Source organism: Melopsittacus undulatus, chromosome 10, assembly GCF_012275295.1.
Source record: "Melopsittacus undulatus isolate bMelUnd1 chromosome 10, bMelUnd1.mat.Z, whole genome shotgun sequence".
Taxonomy (NCBI): Eukaryota; Metazoa; Chordata; class Aves; order Psittaciformes; family Psittaculidae; genus Melopsittacus; species Melopsittacus undulatus.
The window spans coordinates 11,564,580-11,589,163 of NC_047536.1; the positions used below are offsets into that span (position 1 = coordinate 11,564,580).

The window sequence follows — 24,584 nt, forward strand, 5'->3', positions numbered from 1 at the left end:
GGGAGTACAACTGCTGCAGTTTAATCAACAGCTTTGACTCCAATTGAGGCAGGTGTCTGAGCACACACCCTTAAGCACCTGCATGAATATCAAAGGGAAACTCATGTCCTCTGGACTTGCAAATTAAATGGACACAACTGCAATCCAAAGGAGGAAGAGTTTACTGCCACATTGATTGTAAATCATGTTGTAAGACACCAGGGAAACATCATACACATGGAAGACAGGGCAGACTCCCAGTGTACAACACTTTAAAATGCAAATGAAAGTCAATGGGTTGCAGACCTCTTCTGTGAGTTCTCTGTCTGATCCTCCTCATTACATTCATCCTCTTACTGCCTCTCCTGGCTTTAAACCACAGATTGTGCTCTCTTTAAACAGCTCCCAGGCTGCAATGGGAATTAATCCTTTTAGCAAACATCTGAATTCCAGAGCATGGGTATGTTACCATCTTCAGCAAGCTACATCCATCTCTGATACAAATACATCTGCATCCTTTACCATGGGAATGAAAAGGTTCCTGGAAGCCAGGTTCCCTATTGGCAAAGCACACGCTGGGCCAGACGCTTGGATGCTGGCTCTGGACCTCCCTGATTCCTGGAAAACCATCTCCTGATGGCACAGCAGAAGACAACACTCTAAGATAACAGACCTTGGAATTATCAGGCCAATAGTTCTCACATTCAACATGAAGTTCATCTCCCCTCTGCACCTCTAAAGGACAGGTATAATGATTTTATTTTATAGATTAACACACTTTTGAACACACAAGTGACTGGCTTGCCCCCAAGGCATGGGATTAGGCAGCAGTCTCCACATCCCAGCATCCATCCTAACTGCTGCAGTAGCAGCTTCATCACTGTATACTGTCAGAGCACAGAAAAAAAAACATGCTTTGAAGCAAACAGTTATAGGGATATATTTATTGCATTGCAGTCTTGGCAATTTTAAATATAAACATTTACATCTGGAAAGCAGAATGCTGCAAATTCAGTGTGTTCATAGCAGCATCAGCTTCCCAAGAAACAAAATATTTAGGAAGACAGAGAAGGAATTACAAACAAGTTACACTCTCATTTATCACCATTTGGCCAAAACATGGTATTGCAGCTGTGAAACAGATATTGAAGTCACCAAATCTGACCTTGAAGACACAAGTAATTTCAAGACTGAAGGGTGTCATTGTACCTGATATCCTGCACGTTTTCAGTGTGCCAAGACTTAAGGCTAACAGTCAAGTGCCTGAAGAGGGCAGATGATGTATGTATCTGCGTTACCTGACATATTATAGCTTTAGTAACAATACTTAGCACTTGTGTAGCACTCACCGCTTCCCCGAATCCCTGTATGGTAAGGATTGCTCTCAGATGTGTTACAGCTGCAGAGCACGAAGGAAACGGAAGGAAGTGGCTTGCCAAGGCCTTTCAGTGAGCAAGTGGCAGTAGAGAGATGGGAACTTGTCCCATGTCAGTGTGGTAGGTCACACTGCTCCTCTGTGATTCATTAAGGAAGTTTTATAGATGACTAATTGGTTACCAAGTCCCAGTCCATGCGACTGCAGTGGATGCGTGCCCCGCTTGAAGCAGGGTCAACACAACTGCTCCCCTCCTAATGCCCATTGCAGTTTTAAAGAAACCGAACGCTTCTCCCATTTTCTCACCTCAGAATGATGTGTCATGTTGAAGATACAATGACACAGCTGCACTTTGCTCTGAAGCTGTGGAAATCAGAAGCAATCACTATAGAAGCAGGAGCAGCTTTCATTTCTTTCCTGAGGGAGAGCACTGATCTTTTGAGAGGAAAAAAGGATAGATATGTTTTTACACAAGCTGATCAAACTACTTTTCATTCCAAACGAATACAAGACTGACTGAAAGTCTCAGGTGTACTAATTTTCTTCAGCTAAGTCATCCAAGTGTATAGTATGAAGCTAGCAGCTAATAAAATAGTTACCCAGGAACATCAGAAGGCATTTTCCTTCCCTGACAGGCCTTCACTTCTGCCAGCTAAAAGCAAGAGCACTTACAGTGACATCTAAAAGGACTTGTAAACATCATGAGACAAGCCATCTCTGACACTCCTCCACTAAGGTAGGCCTTTTGCTTGCACCCCCAGGAAGCTAACAAGGATAACCCAGGCTTTCACCATCCCTGCCTCAAAAGGGAAAATTTGCTTACTTGTTTTTTCTCCCACTGGGTTTCCTCTGCAAAGTTCTAGAGGCAGGATGAAATGTGTCAGTTATCAGGGATGGAGTCTGGCAGAGACTCCTGGGGTACAGTTGTACTGTGAAACACTCACAGCATAACGGATGCTGCACTCCAGAACTGCCTCTACAACTCCTTCTTTACATACAGAGCACAACTGCCCAGTGCTGGCCAAAGCATGACAAGAGGGCACAGGGTGGAAAGCACCCCCACACTCCAAAGAGTTACCACAAAGTAAACTAATTCCTCTCTCCTCTCCTTTCAGCATGCCATGAAAGCCTAGAGCTGTGGAGATGTACAGAGGTCCATGTTATACTTACAGCAGATTATGCACATTTCTTTCCATCAAGAAAAGTCTCTCTCAAGCACACTGACCCTGCAGTGCCCACCTGGAGGGGGACCCTCACATGTGCCTAGCTCTTCCCAAGTGGCCTCAGTTTTTTTATTGCCCAGGCTGCTAACAGGTAAAAAATAGCAGCAAAAAGTGCTCATCAATAGTGAGGTTTTACTCCACATTTCTACCATTAACAGATGATGTTTGTCCTGCAGACACATGGACAACTCCTGACAGGAAAAGGTCAAGTCTTAAAAAGCGTTTTATAAACCAGCACAGAAGACTACATGTAACCTCCTGAAAACAGGTGTCCTTCTAATGACACTCATTTCAAGAAGCACCTTTTGAATATGAAATGCACATTACTGGCTACGTGAACAGAACAGGACTTAAAAAAATCGTAATAATATTTATCTGAAGGTGAGACAGGCACTACTGGAAAAACATCTGACAGAGTTGAAGAATCTAAATGAAAATGTAAGTGCATTCTTCTCTTTTGGTCCAAGTATACCCAACCAGGGTATTAGTATTTTTGGTAAACTGAAAAATAAAGCTCAGCTTGGACTCTATCCTCCTTCAGTAGATTTATAGCTCATTAGACAGAAGGATACTGCTTAGATTTTAGGTTTCACCCCTTGGGTTCTTATTGCAAGTGGTTGCCCCTCTCTTCCTCTGTCCATCTAAGTCAGATCTCCCCGCTACATACATCTTGAAAAACATCGTACAGGGCAGCACAAGAATAAACACAAAACCCCCTGTATTTATCTTCTTATGGGCAAGGATAATAGTGACAAGAAAGCTCTGCATGGATCTAATGCTGCAGATGTTAAGGCTGTAAACTGTTTCTTCTCTAGAAACTCTCATTGTAAAGTCATTCTGTTGATAGTCAAGTCTATAAACTGAGCCATGCATCTTTCAGCTCATGCCTTGTGCGTGCTTAATTCACCTACCATCACACCAGCAAACCAGGAGAATTAGCTCTGAAATTACTTCTTCAGTGAAGAAGTAATTACTCCTTCTAATGAAGGATCACCTTCCTTCACTAGAAGGGAAGTATTTACCATCTCTTCTCCCAGTTGTGGCTTCATACATTTCCATTTGCGCATCTTGGTAATATCCAGGGGAATGGATATTTTTGGTTTGTAATATCATAATTACAATAAGAATTCCATAAATTCTGTTACAACAAAGACTGTTTAAGAATTGCTACAGTATAAACTTCAAATTTTTAAGCCAATGTCAAGAAGCAAAAGCATGAACTGAAACAGTTCTGGGATGCAGAAGTTGTGTATTTCAGCATTTATGTTTTACATTTTGCAACGCAGGCAGGAGAAAAAACATTAATTTTAAACATTAATTCATTAATCTGCAGTATTCTGCAGTTATGCTCTGAGGCAGACACTAGCATAGACATCAACAGCTTCTAAGGAAAGAGCTTGCCTGGCTGAAGGAATCAGCATTACTGCTCCTGTTGCTGCATTGCCTCTGAAAGGGTGTAGCACTGTGCCTTCCAACTTTATCCAGTTGCAGAGCTTGCACTTTAAGATGGTCATTATAATTCTGACCTGTTTAACCAAAGGCAAGAAATTTACCTGGAGATACACATCTTCAGAAACTGAGTGTTTTCAGTTTGCTCTCCCTGCTGCCTTTCCATTTTCTTTCAAGATTCTGGATGAAATCATTGTTTCCATCCATCCCACTTAGGTCAGTGCTGGCAAGCAATAGAAACAAGTAAGCGTGGACAGCATGTTGGGCAGGATGTCACCTTCAACAAAAGTTAGATATCTTTTTTCTCTGCTGCTTTTTTTCTGAACATTTCTTCACCCACAGTGATTCATAGATACAAGTGGGTGACTGCAACAGCAAACTAAGCAAACCTAGCAAGGAAAGTAAGTAAAAATATTAAAAAACCCAAATCAGTTTACTCCAATCAATCCAAGATATACAATTCTTCTGAATAATTCTATAAGTCTGCAGAGAACAGTATGAAAATCAAGAATACCTAAAGGTGATGTGGATGCAAAACTAGACAGAACATAATATTTCTTATTATAAAAGGAATAAGGAAAAAAAGCCCAGTGGACAGTCAAGCCTGCTCCTGCTGAGAGACCTTGCCCTGCTTCCAAATGATGCAGAAGGGAAAGCTGCATCAGAAACAGCAAATCCAGAAACAGAAGGACAAGAAGCAGATGGAAAACAGTTCTCACTAGCTACTTCAAGTAATCACCTGGTGAGGACATGCCAAATACCTGTCACAAAGCAGAAAACAACCCCAAACAACTTCCAGTCAATTAACAAGCTGGAGAAGTCAGTGGAGAGGTGTGACTAAATCCACACCTTTTACAAGCTCCTTCTCCTTTGATCTTCTCTATTCTACTGCTATAGCCCTGTTTAAGAAGTGCTCAGTAAAAATGAAGCACCTGTGCAAAAGGTTTCCCCAGGAAATTATTCCAGCCAAGATACCCATAACCATGACTAACACAGCAGCTCTCAGCCCGATTTTCCCTACCAGTTCCCCGCAACCGCATGGCACAGCAAGGTTTTAAGATGTGGTTCCATAAAAACCCCTTTCACACCATCTGCAATCCCTAGAATTACATCACCATACAAATAAAATCACTCTTAACCATGAGATTTGGCTCTCTACTGAACCATGCTGGCAATGGAAAGATACATGATGACACCAAGAGATGGGCCTGTAGCATCATCTATGACCAGGCTGAACAACGTCTTAAAACACTGGATAGGTTGCAACCAGGATTGGGATCCTTTCCTGAGGTTCTTATACTTGGCCCAAAGCTTTTTCACTCTCACACAGCTTGCTCTTTCTTAAGACAACCTCCTGCTCCTATTCTCCATTCATCAGCACAATGACTCGAGGTGTGTATGCTCACATATCTCTGAGACGCTGCAGCAAGAGAGGAATTGCTAGAAGCAGACAGCTTTTTGAACCTGGATTTTATGCTGAGTTTGGAAGAGGAAAAACGTGGAAATAAATAACCAGAAACAATCAAATTCATAAAACCAAAGCTCGTTTGCTTCCAAGGGCTGACTTCTTTTTTCATAAACAGACTTACATGAATGCTTCAGTGAGGTAGAAGACTTCATTTTGGAACATCACATTCAATTTTATTTAAAGAGCAACTTCAGCTGAAGTATTAAACATGCAAGTGACACACATACAGGATCACTTCCTTAGTCATAATCATGATGCTTGAAAGAGACTAAATCACAAATGTTATGCATGAAAGAGAAAATTCATAAACTAGCACTTTGATAATAGACTTTAAAAAGATAAAATGTGAGAGAAAGTAGAGAAAAGGAAGACATTTTGGAAGATCTGAAGTTGCTGTATTTAGGAAGCAGCTTGGAAACAGTAAGAGGTGGATTAGGAAGCAGGAAACAAAGAACCACCAAATAAGCGATTAAATCTAAATTGGAAGAGAGACCTTTAACCAACTCCACAGATGAGACAACCATAAGAACAGAGGAGGAATAGTTTAATAATGAGGTAGAGCAAAAGAAGTAGACAAACTGGATAGTTCTTAACCAGGTTTGTTGACTGAGGTGATGATTTCGGAAGAAGGTGTCAGTGATGGTATAAAAATCAAGGCACCAACTCAAGTCCAAGCACCAGCACTTTTCATAAAATGTAAAAAGAGAAACTTGTAGATGTGAAGCAACACCTCCAAGGTTTCGGAGAAAAGGTTCTGCTGGAAGGAAACACAAGGTGGTATAAACCGGGCAAACCAAGAGAATTAAGAATATGAGGTAAAGAAGAGCAAGAATTCAATTAGAAGTCATAGTACATAGGCCTGAGTGGAGATCTGACACCCTTTGGTCAAGCACGAAGGAAAGAGGAGAGGTCAAAACCAGTAGCCTTTGGCATGAATGGAAAAGGCAGAGATCAGTCATCCCAAACTGAAAGAAAAACAAAAAAGCAGAGGGGAAAAAGCAAACCACAACCAAAACCATAATGAAGACAATCATTCACTTGCCACAGAAGCTGAGGAGAAGTCAGGAGCAGAAATAAAACCCTTGTTCTAACTTCACATTTCTAATAATTTGTGAGCATTCTGGTTAGTTGACAACCACACAGAAAGCTAACCAGGAAAAGTTCAGAAACCCAGGACAACTGGGGGTGAATACAAGAACAGTCTTCCTAAACCAGGATTAGAATGTCCTGAAGAGATAAAATCCTGACAAGAGAAGGAGGTAGGAAGAAGAACCGCAGACCACATGAAAACACAACCAAGAACAGCACTAAAGGAGAGGAAACAAGAACCTTCAAGAGAAGAATCTTTTCAGTGCCCAGTCTCAGATCATAAAAGGAAGGGATGACACCAATAAAGTTATGTATAATAAGAAACTGTAGATATTCTTTCCTTACCCCCCTTGATGAAACTGATTTGCCAACAGTACGTTTTATTCTGAGGCACTTCTGTCCCAGGCTGAACTTGGGTTTGCAGCTCAGGGGCCCACATCATCTGAAACATTGCCATAAAAGTTTCAGGGTCCCCCAGAGGCATCCAGCTGCTTTGTGTGTCCAGAAACTCCTGCTAAATGATTTCTGTAATCCACCCAAACCCCAGACATACCCCTAATGACAAGCAAGCAGCATGTTGCATTTGCAGCAACAGAAATACATGTCACTGAGCGTACATGTCAACCAGTTTGAAGACTTACGACCTCTATATGCAATACAAGCCCTACTATAAAGCAAGTTCCCAACTTCATCTTAAACACAAAGTGTAAGGCAGCTGAGATGAATACAGGAGTAGCAGTATGAAATCTACTGTCCTTTCACAACTAAGGGAATAGACTGGATAATGTAACAGCTTCATTTACCCTCAAACTTTCACATGTAGCTCTCTTGGAAAGCAGTTATATGATAAGCTGACTTTGACTTTAATACTTCAAAACATTTGTAAGCGCACCTCCAAAGCTCAGTTTAACTGGAATTAGATGATACATCATTCATATGGATAGGAAAGACCCATGAAGATTTCTCCTCCATAAGAACTGCTGGAGACACAGCACCTCTACTTTCAATAGAGGAAACTTGAAAGGCGCTTAGATACAGTACAGTTGTGCTCAGCACACTTAAATCTGAGAAGAAAAATGACATCTTTGCAAACTTCACTATTACACCAAGTAGCAAATGGGTGAAATATGAAAGTACAATTTGCCATCTGCAGCCACAATATTTACAGAGAAACTCCAAATATGGAGGCCCATGGATCAGCTACATTAGCTGCTTGCTGGTGACACACGACTAAAGCACAGCATACAAATAGAAGCCCAAGCTTTGATATTGTAAAAACAAATTAATGTCCTTCCAGTATTCAGAGAAAAAGGGCAGTTTTCAATTGGGAGGCTTTCTATCATACAGGGCATTAGAGAGCTAACTGAAGAAGCAGCTAATAGCCACCAGTAGTACGTCACTCCACCTTTTCATACTTCCAAAATGACTGTCAGAATTATGTCTGGAAAAGAGAACATCCATGTAACAGCAGCAGATAAACTATCAGTTTCATTAGCAACCTTCTCTTGAGATTACTCAGAACATGCAAATAAAAACCTTATGCTCCTTAAACGTGGGCCACAATTAGCTTCTGTAGCTGAGTCCACCAATATTCGCTTCCAGCCCTGTTTAGCTTCTTAAAGGAGCTCCTTAAAGGAGCAGTAGGATCTGTGCCCATATCACAGAAACAACTGCATTTCTGACCACATCAGCAACAGAAATCCCCAACAGAGATCTAAGGAGGCTGCTTTAGCATCAAGCTCAGGATGCTCCAGTTACAATTATTTCCCCTATCTTGTTATGGCAATGGGAAACCAGTCACAGTACCATCATACTTAACGAGAACGCTAAATAGCGATGTGAGCTGCAGTGGCAATTCATGCTATCAAATAAATACACTGACAAAGGCTCAGCCAAGTCAATGTGCTAAATGGACAAGCAGGACATTCTCTCCTCGAATAAAGATCTGGTTTATGTGACGTGTGAACACCTGCTGATAATCCACTTTGGGCCGTCTTTTTCTCCGTGACTGGCTTCTTGTACGGGTACCACCAGCACTGGCACCCTCTGTGTGGGCAGTCCCGCTGCCCACATCAGCTTCACCTCTGGCAGCCAGATGTAAACTGTCACCTGGCATCTTCTTTTCTCCAGCTCTGCCCACGCGTTTCTGCCTCTCACGCTCATCTTCTGCTCTCCCTCGTCCTGATCCAGCTTTCGACCCCGGCATCTGAGAGTCATTTGTCAGGGCTGGCTCCTCTGAGACAGTCTTTGAGTCAGCTCCCTTCTTTACTGAGGAATCCTGCAGCTTGAGTCTGTTAAACAGCTGTAAAAGAGCATTTGTGTACATGACCGTATCCATAAAACAAGAGGTGCTTGTTCAGCATTACTATGTGGTATTTGCATCTACAATCCCAAATCAGAGCTCAATACAATAATTAGTGAGGAATCTTTACCAGCAATAAAGACTACGTTTTCTTGCCAAAGTCCACCAGTGACATAAGGTGAATGCATCTGCTGCATGCACATGAGTGCCTTCATGTGAGCACCAAGGAATTTAATTTGGGAAGCAATACTGATGTGTTTGCATTTAACTTTGGTCCAGACTGACAGCCAGCTACCAAGCTGCCCCATGATGGACCTTTTGTGCTCCCCGAAACAAACTAAATGATGCCATGCGGGTATTCTGGGATATGAGCAGGCTGCAAACATTAGAAAAATAACAAAAGCTAGAGCAGCAGATCCAGAGCACTGTGTGAGCTCATTAATCTAAGGATACATGTGCTGAAACTGGAAAAGAAGCTGCTTTTACTCTGGCAGCAAGCAAACTTTTATAAAATACAGAAAATTAAGAAGATTCTTGGTTAGCCTGTCCCTTTCTGAGCAACAGGATGGAAAATCAATCCCTGTGAGAGTGGACTGAAGGAACAATGGCAACTTGATTATTTTTCACTAATCTTTAAAAAAGGAAGGGTGGGATTTATCAGAAAACAGATTGAAATGGCAGGAGCTTGAAAGTCAATTCCTCATAATGAAACCATTTAACTGTTTTTGTGACACTTCTCTGATGTTCAAAAGGCCCAGAGCTCTACCATTCAATAGACACAGCTCTGACACAACTTTTTCCTCTTTATTGTTCAGAATTTCATCTATCATCTCTTCAGTTCTCAACTTCATAAACATCATTTTTGTAGCTGGATCCTAGAGAGTGCCTTGCTTCAGAGCAATGTCCCAAGTCTCGGGTTTCATAGTACCTAGACTAGAAGTCCAAGTGATAACACAGATGTACTGTTTCATTGGCTGGAGACAAAAACTGTCACTCCATGAACATCGGTATCGAAGTTATGCACTGTCAAATGGGCACAGGACAAATGTGAACCAGATCAATCATAGGTGCAACAGAATGCACTGAACAAATCAAAACCCAGAGTGATCTTATAGAATGTCAGCATGTTGCACTACGCAGTGGTAGCAACTGTGATCTGATACTGGCAACTCCAAAGTAGAACTTCTCTAACACTGAACTATGGCCAAATTACTTTCAAAAAGGTCAGAAAAATGCTTTGTTCTGATCTGAAAACCAGTTCAAGTAATGTTTGCAGTCATCTGTTATAGAAGGAGGTAAAATATTGAAATATAAACAGTTTTCCAAACAATGCCCCCCTTTTACTGCTTTGAAAAGGGAGATACTAAAAAGCCAAATGAGAACTGGAGATGGCTACCTACCCTGGTTAGTGAGAGCTGAGGCTCTGCATAGAACGCTTTGCCCATCACTGGTTTCCTGTATGTCTCATCTACATCTGTCAAGGCCTAGAAGAAGATAAAAGAAACAGAAAGGTCAAGATTAAAAGAAAACATGAAGCAGCTTTGGACCAGCTTTGTGTCACAGTGCTACAAAATTACATTCTATCTAAGAGAAAATCCATCCCAGGAACAGGCTGTGCTTTGAAGCTGGTTTCTTTATCATCCAAGTTGTAGTGAGGTATGAAAGCACCAGCAAAGCCTGGCATCTGTCCTGCACTACTTGCAAAATCTTGGTGAATCTACAAAATCCCCCCACACTCCCCACTTCCAAACTCTTCACAGCTCTATGCTCACAAATATTTAATAGCTGCTTTTCCATCCCTGTCTTTAAAATCTTCATGAGGTGAACACAAGGAAAAGCTTTAGTCACTGACATCCCAATGACATGTTAGTGAACAAAAACAAAGTGGCTATGACTATAAGAAGATTGGGTTTTGCAGAGAAAGCTTTGGAAGCTTCTTATATTCCTCATATTCCACCTTCTTGAGTTCTTATACAAAACGTTTGAAGATGCTGGGAACTCTTCGAAGCTCCTCTCTCACCTAAAACCTCTCTAAGACGGCTACCCACCCCTCAGATGTATCAATCCAACACCAGGCACCATTTTGATCTGTAACCCAGCACTCAGTGCCAGAGCAAATCAGTTTTATGAACCACAATACCACATTAATTCTCTGACAGTGTAGTTTGCTCAAACCTATTGCAAATTTCAAGTTTTCAATATACCAGTTATAAATCAAGGACACAATAATTAAATCAAACAGTAATTACCATGTTCCAGAACTTGTCAAATGCAACCAAAAACCCTGTGCAGACTCCACGAAGCCCTTTGAAAGTGCGGATATGGACATTGATCCTTACACCATCTCGAACACAGCGATGAAGTTCCCCCAGTGGGCTGCCTTCGTGGACTAAACCACAAAGAGAATAATAAAGGTTTTCAACAAAATACATACGTATATATATATATGTCTAAAAATATATGTAGGAATATACTATGTATATTCTTATATTCATAACGTAGGAGAACTACAGCAGATCTTGGCACAACACTTGTCTTCACAGCAAAAGAAAAGAGAAGCCCTGGAGCACTCTAATGCACTGCAGCTGTTATTACTAGACCATCTTCTTTTAGACTCTTCTTACAGTGGGGACAGCAAAGACTTTAGAAAATATGAAGGTTTCGCTTTACATAACCCACAGCCAAAACAGCCTCATCTGAAAATCTTTCTGATGCATTTCAGAAACATACAAAGTAAGGCTAATCTTAAACAGAAGTGGTTCAGAGGGAAAAGAACATTCACAGCAGCAGAGTGAGTTATGAAGTCAATGCCTAGTTAAGGCTACCTCAGCTTAGTCACTTTATTTAATCAACTATTGTATCAGGTGTGTTCCTTTCTCTACACCATTTCTGAAACAGTGACTGACTCAAAGATCTTCAACTAACTAAACTGGATCTGTTTAAATTGGTGAAAATGTATTTTTTCAGTTGAACTTTCAGCAGGCAGCAGAACACCCTTCAAAGATATACAAGTCTTCAGCAAAGAAATCAAATTACTCTAGGCAACAGCCAGCAATGAAACCAGCTAACCCACAGAACACTAATCCCAAGACTGGGTTGGGTTGGAAAGACCCTTTAAGCTCACCCAGTCAAACCCCCTGCCACAGGCAGGGACACCTTCCACTAGTGCAGGTTGCTCCAAGCCCTGTCCAGCTGGGCCTTGAACACTGCCAGGGATAGGGCAGCCACAGGGTCTCTAGGCAACCTGTGCCAGCACCTCACCACCCTCAGTGATGTCCCGTCCCGTGTGTGTTGCCCCCCAGTATCCAATCTGAATCTCTCCTCTTTCACTTTAAAGCAATTCCCCCTTGTCCTGTCACTACACGCCCTGTAAGAAGTCCTCTTCCAGATTTCTTGTCAGCCCCTTTTCAGCACAATGGGATTCAGGAAAACATACAGCTTACCAGATACGCACACACCTTATCTGCACACTAGAAAATCTTTGCAAGTGTAAATTACCTAGAGGGGTAGATATTATTTACTTTACATCTTCCACCTACACCATGGCAAAGCCATTCCAGTGCTAAATTACAGCTACTCATTTGCTTGTGCAAACACAGCCCCAGGGTTGCTGTACAATTCCTTCTGAGAGCCAGGGGAAAACACTGGTCTAAAAATCTCACAGGGTTCTTCATATTAATAAAAGATCTGAGTCAGGGATGATCTCTTGCCTTGTGCTTTAGGGACCATGCATTCAAGGCTTGATTTGCACACTAGAAGATACATCCTGTGAGTGTAAAGCGTTGCCATATGACAGCTGATCTGCCTTGTTTGCCTGCATGGTAATTCTTAGCCACAGCAGGGAAAGCTAAAGCAGTTGCCTCCGAATTAACCTAATGACATTTATCTTTTGAGATACACTGTCATCTTGCCAGCTCTCTCCAGCTGGGTAGCTGGAGAAAATTGCTTTCACACAGAGCATAAGCTGCCTCAGTACCTCCCAGCTCTGCCTATGGGAGCCCTTTCACAAGTCTCTCTGCTTTCTTCAGCCAAACTGAGGAGGAACTGATGTTCTGGATTTGCAGGAACCACAGGTGACACCATCACATCATCAGATGGATGCTTTTAATCAGAGAACACTCTTTCTAACCAACTCTGACAATCTACAGCATCGTATCAGAGTCAGATTTTAAATTCCAGTATTCCCTTTATCTAGGAACTTTATCTACAGCTTCTTGTGAAAATCCACATCCTGCCTGTATTTCCAACTATGCCTTTGACTGTCAGCACCGCATTAGGCCTGGTGGAGAACACTGTGGCTCTACCAAACCTAGACAATACACACTCTTCCCACTTGCCCCTACAGCTTCACCAGGGCAAACCTTCAACTTCATCTAATCAAAAGGGCAGAACACAGAATCCAAAAGCCTTTAAACAATCTGACATCCACTTCTTGCAAAACAATAAAACCAGCAATTAAAGCAATTCATTTTTCCTCTTCTGCAAGCATCAAAGCCTGGGGTGACCAGACTGCACACAGCTAGAGTTGCCTGTGGCTGTTGATGCTGTTATGTACAAGTACGAATAGGCTTTCAATCCACAAGGAAGGATGTGCCTGGATTGTTTTGTACTCAAAATCTAATCCCTATTTGCATAGAGTAAGCACATGCTTAATATCAGGATTCTGAAGAATAGCTAAAAAACTACTGCAAGGCAGAGGGGAGTACCCCAGAAGGAAGACAATAAAGAAAATAAACTCTGGTGAAATTCAAGTCCCTGTCCTCAGGGCAAGGCTTTAAGAGGCAAGATTAAAAAACAAAACCAAACCCAAGCAATAAGAGCAAAGCAAATGAGAACAGCTGAAATAACCCAGAGCACTACCAAAGGCCTTTCTAACTGCTCTGCATTAATCGCCTGCACATGAGTTCTCTGCCCCTTTGGTAAATGCAAAGTTAATTAGGAATAGCTTCTCGTGAACTCATCCAACACAGGCACTGCTCAAGCAGCTTCCTTCTCACTTTTATGGCTGCATCTGAAATCGTGTCTCATGACAGGCAAAATGTTAGCTCCATGTTACACTTCTGACCCACTGAATTTCGGGAACACATCATACCTTGTCACAGCTACCTGGGGGCACAGGGATGCAGCAAACCACCCATTAGTTACTTTCAGACGCAGCCACCACCTTAGAACCCAGGCTTCAAATGTGGGCCCATCTGCAGTGCAGACAGACCCCCTGATTACAGGGAAAACACACACTTCTGACTGGAAGTTATTCTTAAAGCTCTCCAGGCTGCTGAAGAGCACTTTTCATGGTAGTTGTGCCAGTCTGCTTCAAAGTCCATTCTGCCCAGCCTCAGATATGTGGATATTAAATATGTGCTCTTAATGGAACCGTGTAATTTACTTGCTAGACCACCACTAAAGTTAATTTTCACGCTTGGGTTGGGTTTTTTTTTGCTTTCCACAATTGCATCACAGTCATCCTGAGGATGCTAAGCCAGTATCTAAGGTCAGTTCATTTGGAAATCCTACACCAACAGAGCCTCTGCATCTGTGCAGAACGCTAAGTTGACAGGACATTAGCATCATGCAGCGCCTACAGCAATGAATACATTATGCTTTGACGTCTAAGCAAGGACACAGTTGTGCTTTGGGCACTGAGGACTGAACATTCTGGGCTTTGCCTTTTCAGAACAACATCCTTAAGGTGATGTTGGTGATTAGAAGAGATACTTTGATTCCGAAAACACATAATGTGTTTGATTAAGCGCACTAAAGCTACATCTCATTTGATAGCACTGTCATGATGCTTGCGTTGGCACACGAACTGCACCCCTTCATGTGCAGGGGCTATCGTCCTGACTGCACCCACAGATTTACAGAAGAAACTTGTATCAGCATCACAGCTGCCTCCAGCCTCCCACCACTGTTCTACCAGCATGGTATGAGAAATGCCAGCACTGTATTTATGCCCCTGAGACGTACAGATAGTAACTAAGATATATATATATTTATATATATATATACATTTATATATATAGCAGTGTGTTACAGACTCATGCTGCGGTTATGATGTAGCCACGAGCTGAACGGACTCAGATCTGATTCCTGGTTTAAAAAGTGCACTTTCAAAAGCACAGCAGCATCACATCCTTTGTTCCTTACAGTCAAGAGAATCAACATAATCAACCACACAGCTGAGCAGCACATCACCAGAACGAGTGGCACCTCTGAATAAGCACTTCTGTGAAGTTCACCGCTCCTCATATCCACACGATTTCCCCACCCTTTCACCTAACACACAAGCACCGTTCTCCAGCCGGATTCCACCCCTGCCCCTTCCCCACCACCCACATCCCTTGTCACCCAACCGCCGCCTCCTGCCAAACACAACCTCACAACTCCCCAAACTCCATCCCAGCTCCACGCCTCCGGCCACACCCGGGCCCCACCGCATCCCTCGACCCCACGGCTCAGCTCCTACAGCGTTCCCCCCTCAGCACCCGGCCGAGCCCCGCGCCTTCACACCCTCCACCTCCGCCTGCAGCCGCCCCTCCCCACAGAGCACTCCTCAGTGCCTGCCCGCACTTACGGGGCATCCTGGTGAGGACGTTGCGCGGTGCCCGCCGCCTCCGGGCCGTCCCCCCGCCCTCGGCCGCCTCCTGCTCGTGGCCCGCGTTGACCATGAGGCTGCGGAGGCGCTGGATGCGCTCGGGGTCGGCGGCGGGCGGGCCCCGGCGGGCGGAGCGGGAAGCGGGCGGGCCGCGGCGGGAGGGAGCGGAGCGGCGGCCCCGCGGGCGGAGCAGGCCGCGCTGGAAGCTCTCGTACTCGGCGAGGTTGTTGAAGCAGGGCGCGGAGGGGAAGGGCAGCGGCGTGCTGGCCGAGTACAGCGCCAGCAGCGGGTCGAAGCGGCTGGAGCTGACGTCCAGGCGGCTGGGGCTGGGGCAGCGCTCGGGCCCGGGCCGGCGGCGGGGATGCCGCTGCTCCGCGCCGCCCGCGGCACCCTCGTCAGCCTCCATGCCGGGCTGCGGGCAGGAGCCCGGGGCAGCCGCCGCCGCTAGGGGGCACTGCAGTGCCGTCCGGGGAGCCCCCCGCGGCCGCACAGGCTCAGCAGAGGAGGCCGCGGAGCACTGCCCGCGTGCGGGGCGGGCCCGAGGGGCGGAGCCGGCCCCGCCCGCGCCAGGAGCGCCGCGTAGCGCGGTGTTACTGCGCGGGCCCTCTGACTGCGGCCGAGGGTGGTTCCAGCGCTGGTCTCTGCAGCACCCACAGCTGTTGTAGGGCTTCATCGGCGCGTAGGGCCCGAACGGCACCGCCCTGGCCATGAGATAGCACCTGGGCGAAAGGTGATTGCAAAGGGGTTTGCATTTTAACCCGTCAAAAGGGTGTAAAGCACAGGAACAGCAAGGCCCCGTGTGTTTATGCTACGGATTCCATCACCTCCCATTAATCTTCCAGACCCGGGTCCCTTATGTCTGTGCTTCCTGTCATGGAAGGACTGCTGCAGCTATAGAAATCCCTGCAGGCACAGGCCGCGGGTTGAGCTGTGTGTGGTGCTAACGCCTGTCTGCTGCTTGAGCCCTGGGGAGATTTATTTCCCCCTACAGCTACAAAGTCACAGAAATGACTTGATGCATGACAATAGCACAGGGATTTTCTTTCTCCAGCATTTATATTAATATAAATCAAAGGCTGTGGTTCTTCAACTAATCTAAAGTCTGCGTCCATATGCACACAGATACGTTTATGTATTATTGTAAGGATGACCTAACATACACACATATAATGGCCTACATTCCACAGTGTATCTATTTATGGATCACGTAGTCATATAAGATAAAAAAGATACATAATACTTACCAAGCATGAATCATGCTTGCCAAATTTTTTCATCTAAAACTTTGACTTTAAAATCCAGCTGTTACCACCTCTGGAACAGTTGCTTTAGATGTAATGTCCCAAGTCAGGCAACAGGTAGCAACACACAACATCTCAAAGGAAAGTAAACCCCAAACTAACATATGGACAGGAAGGACTTAAGGGTCAATGGTGAGTGCAATGACTCTTTTGGAATTGCAAAATATGAGCTCACTCCTCTAACAGAGGTAACAGGGTTTTATCGAGGGACAAAGTCAATGAAGCAAAAGCAGCAGCGCTGGGCACGCGACCGTAGCCAGAGGCGCACTGATTAGCAGTTGTTACAGGTTTCTATATTTTCACTATTACATTAGCCATACACATATTCATAATTCCCATGTATAGGTGGGGAATATTATAACTAGCTCCAAGAACTTATTATCATAAGTCTCCTTCTCTTGGCGTCTGCGCACTGCTCTCTGGTGATTGTGGGCAGGGGTCTTGAGGATGAAGTAAGCAGTCTTCCTCATGTGAGTAGGGATCTTCAAGATGAGGTAAGCAGTCTTCTTCGCAGTGTACTTTTCACCTTTGGCATAGTTGGATGCCGTGGTAATCACAAAACTATCTGAAACCAACCCTATCTGTAATTCTTTTGATAGCTGGCAAAGATTTAGAACAGGGTGACCTTCCTGCAAAATTTATTGCAGGATGGGCAGACAAGGAGTATCCCAAGCTAGCAGATGCTCGGGAGGCTCTGTCTCTAAACTAACTGATAAGTAGAAGGGTGATGTGAAACCATTCATTCATGTTTAGTGGAGTCACTAAATTCCACAGACTTACAACACAAACATTGTTCTTTATCTGCGACCCAAGTTAGGCTAAAAGTACTTTAACCCTATGTTTTCCAGGCACCAGCTTTTCTTATATCAAGCACCACCCCCCCCCTTTTCTTTTACCTTTACAAATTCTTTTGCTATGTGACTCCATTTTACTCAAGAGTTCTGGCCATTTTAAGCTCATTGTCTGATCTTGCGTCTTTAGCAAGCTTCGCGAACTCATAGAGTTACATCCACGTAGCAACACCTATGATTTGTGCAAGCCAATACATTTATGGGTTTATCCCAGGAATCATCCTCTCACAATCCCTCATATCCTCTTCCTGGGAATTACACAGCCCATTCTCCAAAGTAAATTCAATACCCGTTCTTCCACTGGGTGTGCTTCATTGTTTCATGTTAAACAACACAGCAGCGAAGGGGAAGCCCTGTGCTATCAGGAGCACATTGGCTCATTGTTTAATCTCAGGAAGAACCTGCAAAGGTGTAGTTTACATCAGCACCTGGTGGGTGGCTTTTAAAAAACAAAATCTAACCCAAATGCACATTGCCTTAAATGTGTAAGTTCTTCCTGGGGGAAGGGGAAACAGAGAGCAGGCTGCTATGCAAATTCATGGGTAACTTACTCCGTCACACCTTAGCTTTTGTTTCTAGTTTTATGGCCAGTCCCAGCTCCTGCGTGTCTCTCCCGTAGCAGCAACAGGCCAGCTGTGCTGTTCTAGCAGTAATATCCTTATAAATACATATTCTATCATCACAGTTCTGTTTCTATACTGAAATAGGATATTCCTCTCCAATCCCAGCTGCACTGGAATGAGCCCCTTTACCTTGGCAGAACTATCTTGGCTCAGAGAGATCGTATGGATTTATCTGTTTAATTAATTGTTTGTTTTCCCTCTAACCTGTACTGGCAGGAGCCCTGTCTGTGTCATCCCCAGGAAAATCATAAGATAACAGTACAAATTCATGTCAGCAGCCTCTTTGCAGGCACCAGGAACATTCCAGTGGTACCACTTTTCACTCTACTGCCCAGTAGGACACACACAGCAACTTTGCCAGGCACAGAAGAGGAGAACACAACGAGTACAGCCCATGTCCTAACAGAATTCAAATCTCTACGGTCTCTTCATTATTAATCCCCCTCTCTGGAACTTTCACCCATTACTAGTAAAATTCTCAGGAAAATAAAGGCCAAGTAATAAACACAACAGGGAAGATATTACTTTTATTTTTCAAAAGTATAAAAAACCTGTACCTTTGACAAAAGCTTTGAAAATCATAGAAAACTGCTGGGCTAATCCCTTTGTATGAGGATCAGAGACATGAGCAGTCAAACAGCTTAGCACTGATCTGATTAAACACAGGAGCCTTGAAATTCAATACTAAATGCCAGTTGAAGTATTCTGCCCCATCCCTGGCAGTGTTCAAGGCCAGGTTAGATGGGACTTAGACAAAGTTGCTCAAGTGGAAGGTGTCCCTAGTGTGTGGCAGAGGGTTGGAAGTGAATGACTGTCCTGGGTTCAGCTGTAGCAATCATGTGTCTCCTGCTTAGTAGCTAGTGCAGTGCTGCGATTTTGACTCCAGCCTGAGAACAATGCTGATAACAAGTGAAGACACAGGTGTGTTAAAGTAACGTTTACTCCTATCAAGGGACATTTTCAGTCTCATGCTCTGCCAGTGAGGAGAGACATGGGATGCTGGGAAGCAGAGACTGGACTTCTGACCCAAACCAGGCAAAGAGGTATTCCATACCACAGGCACATCATTCCCAGGATATAAACTGGAGGGAGGTATCCAGCAGGCCCAGATCACTGCTCATGTTGGGCTGGGTAGCAGTCCGCGTATGGTGAACAAGTGTATTGTCTCACCTTGTTATTTCCTTTATAATTTTTATTATTGGTGGTAGCAACAGAAGTTTTCTGTTATACCTTCATTTACTGCACTGTTCTTACCTCAGCTCATGGGAGTTACATTCTTCCAATTCTCCACATCCCTCCAGGAGCACGAGGAGGAAGAACGGTGGGGGGCCGGACAGAAGGAAAAGAGGAGGGCTAGAAAGTGGTTGTGTGGTTCTGAGTTACTGGCTGGGCTTAAACTGTGACAGTCAGCCTCTCCTTAGGCAACCTGGCGTGCCCTGGCTCCCCAGGGCTCACCACACTGATCACAAAAAAACCCAAATCAAATGCATTATTTTCTCTTCTTTGAACTGTTCAAATACACAAACCTTTTTATAGTCTGGCAGTTCAGTAAAATACTTCATGTAAAAGCTATAGAAATGCAGGGCATTTCCGTACCCTTTTTCTACAAATACGCATGTTCAATAATGGAGCAGTCTTCAATTATGATTCCTCAACATTCAAAATCTACTATGATTCTAGTTTTCCATCCGGCCATATCCTTGTCTGTCAGACAGCATACTTAGAGATATCAACTATCCTCATCCAGAATCTCAGGGTATTCCTCCCAGAACTGGTCCCCAATAATGTCACAGTGCAGGGCAACAACTTTAGTCCTCGTCCGAGTCACTTCAACTTCCTTTTCTTCTGCTTCCTTTGGCAGTTTCATTTTCTTAGTCATGACTTCATTAACCTGAAAACACAGTTGACACATTAGCAGACAGGAAAGACTCCAGAGGAAATTCACAAATGGACAAGAAACAGAGCTACAAAAAAAGCAACTGTCAACCCTATAGCGCACTACATAGCACCTTCTAAAAAAAAGCCTGTTCTCAGTTCAACCATGAGCTGCTGAAACTGCATGTCATCATCACAGACCTTGAAGAAATGACCTGCAAAATCACCTGATTGCAAGTGTTCCTGAATAAAATACAGTATTTAATTTGGAGCTATCTAAAGCAAATGGGAAACCAGGCAAATGTCATTGCCAAGAAAAAAATATGCACAAGGAACAAGTGGAATGTATTTCCAGGTGGAAGTCTCTATCCATTCCAATTAGGTCAAATGAAGTAATAGTAGGCCAAACGAAGAAACTGTAGGCCAAAAGCTCGGAATTCCTTTGCAGTAGAAATACCTGGGATCTAGTCCTGTAAAGGGCATTACACAGGCCCCAACAATTATCATATCAAAATGACAACAGTCATTAAAATGTAGTTTTTCAGGAAGCAGAATACTTACTGCATTTTCAAAGCTGCTAACACTAAGAAACCGAGGGTACACATCATTAAACAAAGTAGATTTGTCGAGCAAAACCATCAGTCTCGTGTAATTCACAGACTCATCAATGTTGTAAGGGAACTCTGGAGATCATCTAGTCCAACACCCCTCAGCCACTGATACCTGTAGTAGCTCAATAGTCATAATTCATACCTAAGTCACATTTCAAAGACCAGTTTTTATACTATGCTCATAGATACACATCTCTCAAAAATATCTCCAAAATATTTAGACTTCTCACACATCATTATAAGGTAAATATAGTTAGTTACTACATAGACATATATTTGGGATATAGCTGGTGATCTTACAGTGCAGCTTATCTGCCATAGTGCCCCTACTAAAAAACCATGAGCTTGAAGCAAGTGGTAATACAGCTTTTTACCTTTTGCCATACTAAGACAGTTCCTTTTCTGTACATCAGAGGTTCATTGTTGTAGTTGATGTTGAATTCAGAGAAGAGTATTTCATTCTTATCTCCAGCCAAAGTCCCCTGAGAGGAAATGAAAACAGAAAATACTTTTAAAGAAAAGTAAACAAACCGAATCTCTAGGGTAGAAAAAGGGTGAACATTGGATGCAAGACTGACATTTAGGCAGGTTTTCGCCTTGAAGTCACAGGGTTTAACTACCTCTTCCAACAGAGGAATTATTTCCAACTGCTAAACGAGGCTATTAATACAGAGAAGGTTTTGTTGTCCGTTTGGTTACATTTTCCAGACAAACAGACAAAAGGCAACAGACTCCAGCACAAAATGATCTGCTCAAGTCTGCACGTTGAGGCAAAATCCTACAGAAGGGACTGGGAATCAATACTAGCTGAATCCTGCCATAATACTTCATGCATACATATACCGGATGTTTATATGACATTTCTAGGCTTTCTGAACTTGCTAATGAGGGATTAAAATCCTACCAATATTTGGCCAAAAATACAGTGTTCTCTAATCACATTAGCATCTGTACAATTGAAGAAATTTTTGAATTTACATCCACAAAATTGTTATTACAAGAACAGACAATCCAGCCATGGCTGCTGGGTAGACAAGTCCAGCTTTACAAATCTTACAATTTTCTCTGTAACTGGAAAAAAACATGATCTAGAGACTCTTACCTGCAGTCTATCCTGTGCTTGCACTGGTGTCAAACCACTTCGCTGTACAAGCATCCAAAACACTGTATTATAAAGGTTATTAATATGGCCTACAGAAAAAGAGAAAAGAGAGAAAGAGTATTTATCAAATCTGAGTGACTACTCAGAAAAAACAGCTTTAGTTTCAGAGATGTACTCAAGACACAGCCAAGAATAAAACAGAATTAACAATACCAGTTGCTAGAAATGAGATGATCTTTCTGATTAACTCTTAAGGTACTGCATATCATGACTAGACGACATATTTCTGGGTAATTCTGAAATTGGAGAGCAGAGTGAAAGGTGTTTCTGAGTAATGTAAGTTGTCTTCACTTGAGCACTAGAGATTAGGTACCAACAAATGCCTAGGAAGTAAATCCAATCGTGCATTCTGGTGTGGAATATACAGAACTGATTGAACATCCACATCTCTTCAAGATTCCCCTGGCTAAACAAACTTGGAAATAAAACCCAGTAAATTCATTCTATTAATATTTGAAATATTTCTTGTGCTGAACTCACTCCCGGGATGCAACAAATATGGTTTTAACCCGAAGGCTCAAAATACCAGCCAGTATTTCTTTATCCATACAAAGCCCAAAATGATGCTAATATTGTTGATTTGAAACTACCACCCTTCCTGCTGTTCCTTCACTGATACCTATACACACTGGCAATAAAGGCATTTCTATTCAGAGACTTACACAACTCAACTGCACAAATCTTTTTCCTAGAAACACTTACAATCTGCTTGTCTCCAGCTGAGGTAGTCCTTTAAATTCTGGTTGCTGGGATACAACACAATTCGGGCATCAAATCCTGGTGGGTACAGAAGTTGCTGGTCCTTGAAGTAATCCTTCCAATAGAAAACGTAGCTTGAGGCAAACTGGGAGACCACATGAGTCATGAACTTGCTTGCAAACACAAAGCAAACGGAAAAAGAAAGAAAGAAATACATCAATGTGATTTGTATCTGTGATTATCTGAAGTATAAGTACCTATCATTCTGGCGGACAGCAGCATTTCTTAAGTAATGGCCCAGCAGATCAGCAACAACAGTCTTTTGAAGAATAGGAAATACTGAGAATCAAGGAAGTTTGGAAATGGTAGCATTTTCTTAGAAGACTGTTTATTCTATCAATGTTTGTTTCCAATGTTTCTATCATCAATTTTGTTTCTAAATCTCTGTATCACTAAACATATTTTCCTGAAAGATCACAAGCAAAGCCTTCACATGAAGAACCTGAATTAGATATACTGTATGCACCCAAACACAGCCCAACTCTTAGCTTTTGCGTGTAGATAAAGGCAAACTTAAAGAATTTGAGGTTTAGAGATGTAGTATCAAAGCAGATGTTACCTTGCTCTTCTTTTAAACCATCTACTCTTCTTTTTGAAGACAAAACTGTATTCATCACTCTGTCCATAAGCAATAGCAATATCTTCCAGTTCTTCCATCACTGTCTGGGCACACTTGGTCATCAGATGAAGAGCACGGTCATCATTTGGCTTTTTGAACTCATGCTGCTCAGAAAACCTTCAAAGCAAAAATGGTTGAATAAGAATCCCTTAAGAAGCCACTAAAAATGACAACCCTTTTATTTTGCTTGCATTTGCCTTCTATCAATATTGATTTCCAGTATCCTGTCAATACAGAGAATTCGCTCCAGGTATGAAAAGCAAGAATAAAAAAAAAACCTTTTTATACACTCTGGATAACCCATTCTCTTTCCCATCAGTATCTCAGCCTAATTAGTCTTTCACAACTGTGTTCTGTATTTTACTTGGAAAAGATGACAAATACCGTTTTCTATAAACTGACTTTCTCCCAGGGTGCCTTTTACACTCTCTCCAATACAGGCAACATTATCATTCACTTCTTAAAACTTGACAGCTTGACCAACCTGTGACCAACCCAGAGACCAAAACCCCAACAACGGCTACCTCATCTAGCACTTGAAAACTGCGTTCTGTTTATCGCCAAAAAAGGTGAATGCCGCAGACACCGACACCAAACACAAATAAAAACCCCTGTAACTTCCCCCAGCAACTGGTGTTCCCCTCAGACACTGCTATAACCGTTTCCTTACCACGCTGCCGAAAGTACCGTTACGAATCAAACCATGGCCCTCGGAGGCAAAGCACCGGTAGCAATCAGAGAGGCCGAGCTAAGGGCTCACGGCAGTGGGGTGGGGGGCTAGGGGAAAGGAGGAGTTGTTAACCCTGCGGAACCCGCTCAGGCCGGGCAGGTAGATGCCAAGGCTCCTGCATGGCAACTGCCAGGGCCCCTTCTCTCGGCCCAGCACTCACAGCCAGCATCCCAGCGCCTCTAAGGCTTCGCCCCTCCGTCCCCCGGCCCCGTCCCCGTCCCCACGCTCGCTGAGGCGCTGTCAGAGCAACCACACTGCTAGAAGCGCCCCGGCCTTTAGCTGCCCATCCGCCCTGCCGGCCTCACCTGTGGAAGTTGCGGCCGTCCAGCCGCACCACTATCCAGCAGTTGGGCAGACAGGTATCGTCCGCCTCGAAGTCCCGCACATACTCGAACTTGCTTTTCGCCATGGGCAGAAGGAGGCGGCAGCGACCGCGCAAACAGCGCACCCACCACCCGCTCCCGACCGCCCTAGCTGCAGCAGCCCGCCCGCAGCCCAACATGACCAGAGCGGAAACGGAAGCGGGGTAACCACCGTCGCTCGGCGGAGCCCTTCTGTGCATCTCGGCGGACC

At 43.6% G+C, this 24,584-nt stretch overlaps 2 protein-coding genes across 4 annotated transcripts; both read right to left on the reverse strand.

Moving 5' to 3' along the window:
* Nucleotides 1-908: 908 nt before the first annotated feature.
* Nucleotides 909-16,153, reverse strand: LSM11 (LSM11, U7 small nuclear RNA associated). Its single transcript, XM_005147369.3, has 4 exons — nucleotides 15,460-16,153; nucleotides 11,135-11,274; nucleotides 10,286-10,369; nucleotides 909-8,885 (listed from the first exon to the last, which is right to left on the reverse strand). The coding sequence occupies exons 1-4, from the start codon at nucleotides 16,151-16,153 to the stop codon at nucleotides 8,481-8,483; spliced, it is 1,323 nt and encodes a 440-aa protein (XP_005147426.3). The 3' UTR covers nucleotides 909-8,480.
* Nucleotides 16,154-18,766: 2,613 nt separating this feature from the next.
* THG1L (tRNA-histidine guanylyltransferase 1 like) lies at nucleotides 18,767-24,513 on the reverse strand. Of its 3 annotated transcripts, XM_005147310.3 has the most exons (6): nucleotides 24,317-24,513; nucleotides 23,222-23,398; nucleotides 22,606-22,775; nucleotides 21,844-21,932; nucleotides 21,116-21,223; nucleotides 18,767-20,146 (listed from the first exon to the last, which is right to left on the reverse strand). In XM_005147310.3, the coding sequence occupies exons 1-6, from the start codon at nucleotides 24,511-24,513 to the stop codon at nucleotides 19,985-19,987; spliced, it is 903 nt and encodes a 300-aa protein (XP_005147367.2). In that variant the 3' UTR covers nucleotides 18,767-19,984. The 3 variants fall into 3 exon arrangements, with proteins under 3 accessions (XP_005147367.2, XP_030903357.1, XP_030903358.1); XM_031047497.2 differs by lacking the exon at nucleotides 24,317-24,513 and having other exon boundaries at nucleotides 22,606-22,771; nucleotides 23,222-23,330; XM_031047498.2 differs by lacking the exon at nucleotides 24,317-24,513 and having other exon boundaries at nucleotides 22,606-22,680; nucleotides 23,222-23,288.
* Nucleotides 24,514-24,584: the final 71 nt, after the last annotated feature.

Excerpts from the sequence above, each read along its gene's own strand:
- LSM11 (XM_005147369.3), bottom strand. The coding sequence starts at position 16,153 with ATGAAGCCCTACAACAGCTGTGGGTGCTGCAGAGACCAGCGCTGGAAC. Across the intron at positions 11,275-15,459 it reads CGTCCTCACCAGGATGCCCC|TCCACGAAGGCAGCCCACTG; the intron begins GTAAGTGCGGGC and ends TTTGTGGTTTAG. Across the intron at positions 10,370-11,134 it reads TTGACAAGTTCTGGAACATG|GCCTTGACAGATGTAGATGA; the intron begins GTAATTACTGTT and ends ATCTTCTTCTAG.
- THG1L (XM_005147310.3), bottom strand. The coding sequence starts at position 24,513 with ATGTTGGGCTGCGGGCGGGCTGCTGCAGCTAGGGCGGTCGGGAGCGGG. Across the intron at positions 23,399-24,316 it reads GACGGCCGCAACTTCCACAG|GTTTTCTGAGCAGCATGAGT; the intron begins GTGAGGCCGGCA and ends TTTGCTTTGAAG. Across the intron at positions 22,776-23,221 it reads TGGTTTAAAAGAAGAGCAAG|CAAGTTCATGACTCATGTGG; the intron begins GTAACATCTGCT and ends TGTGTTTGCAAG.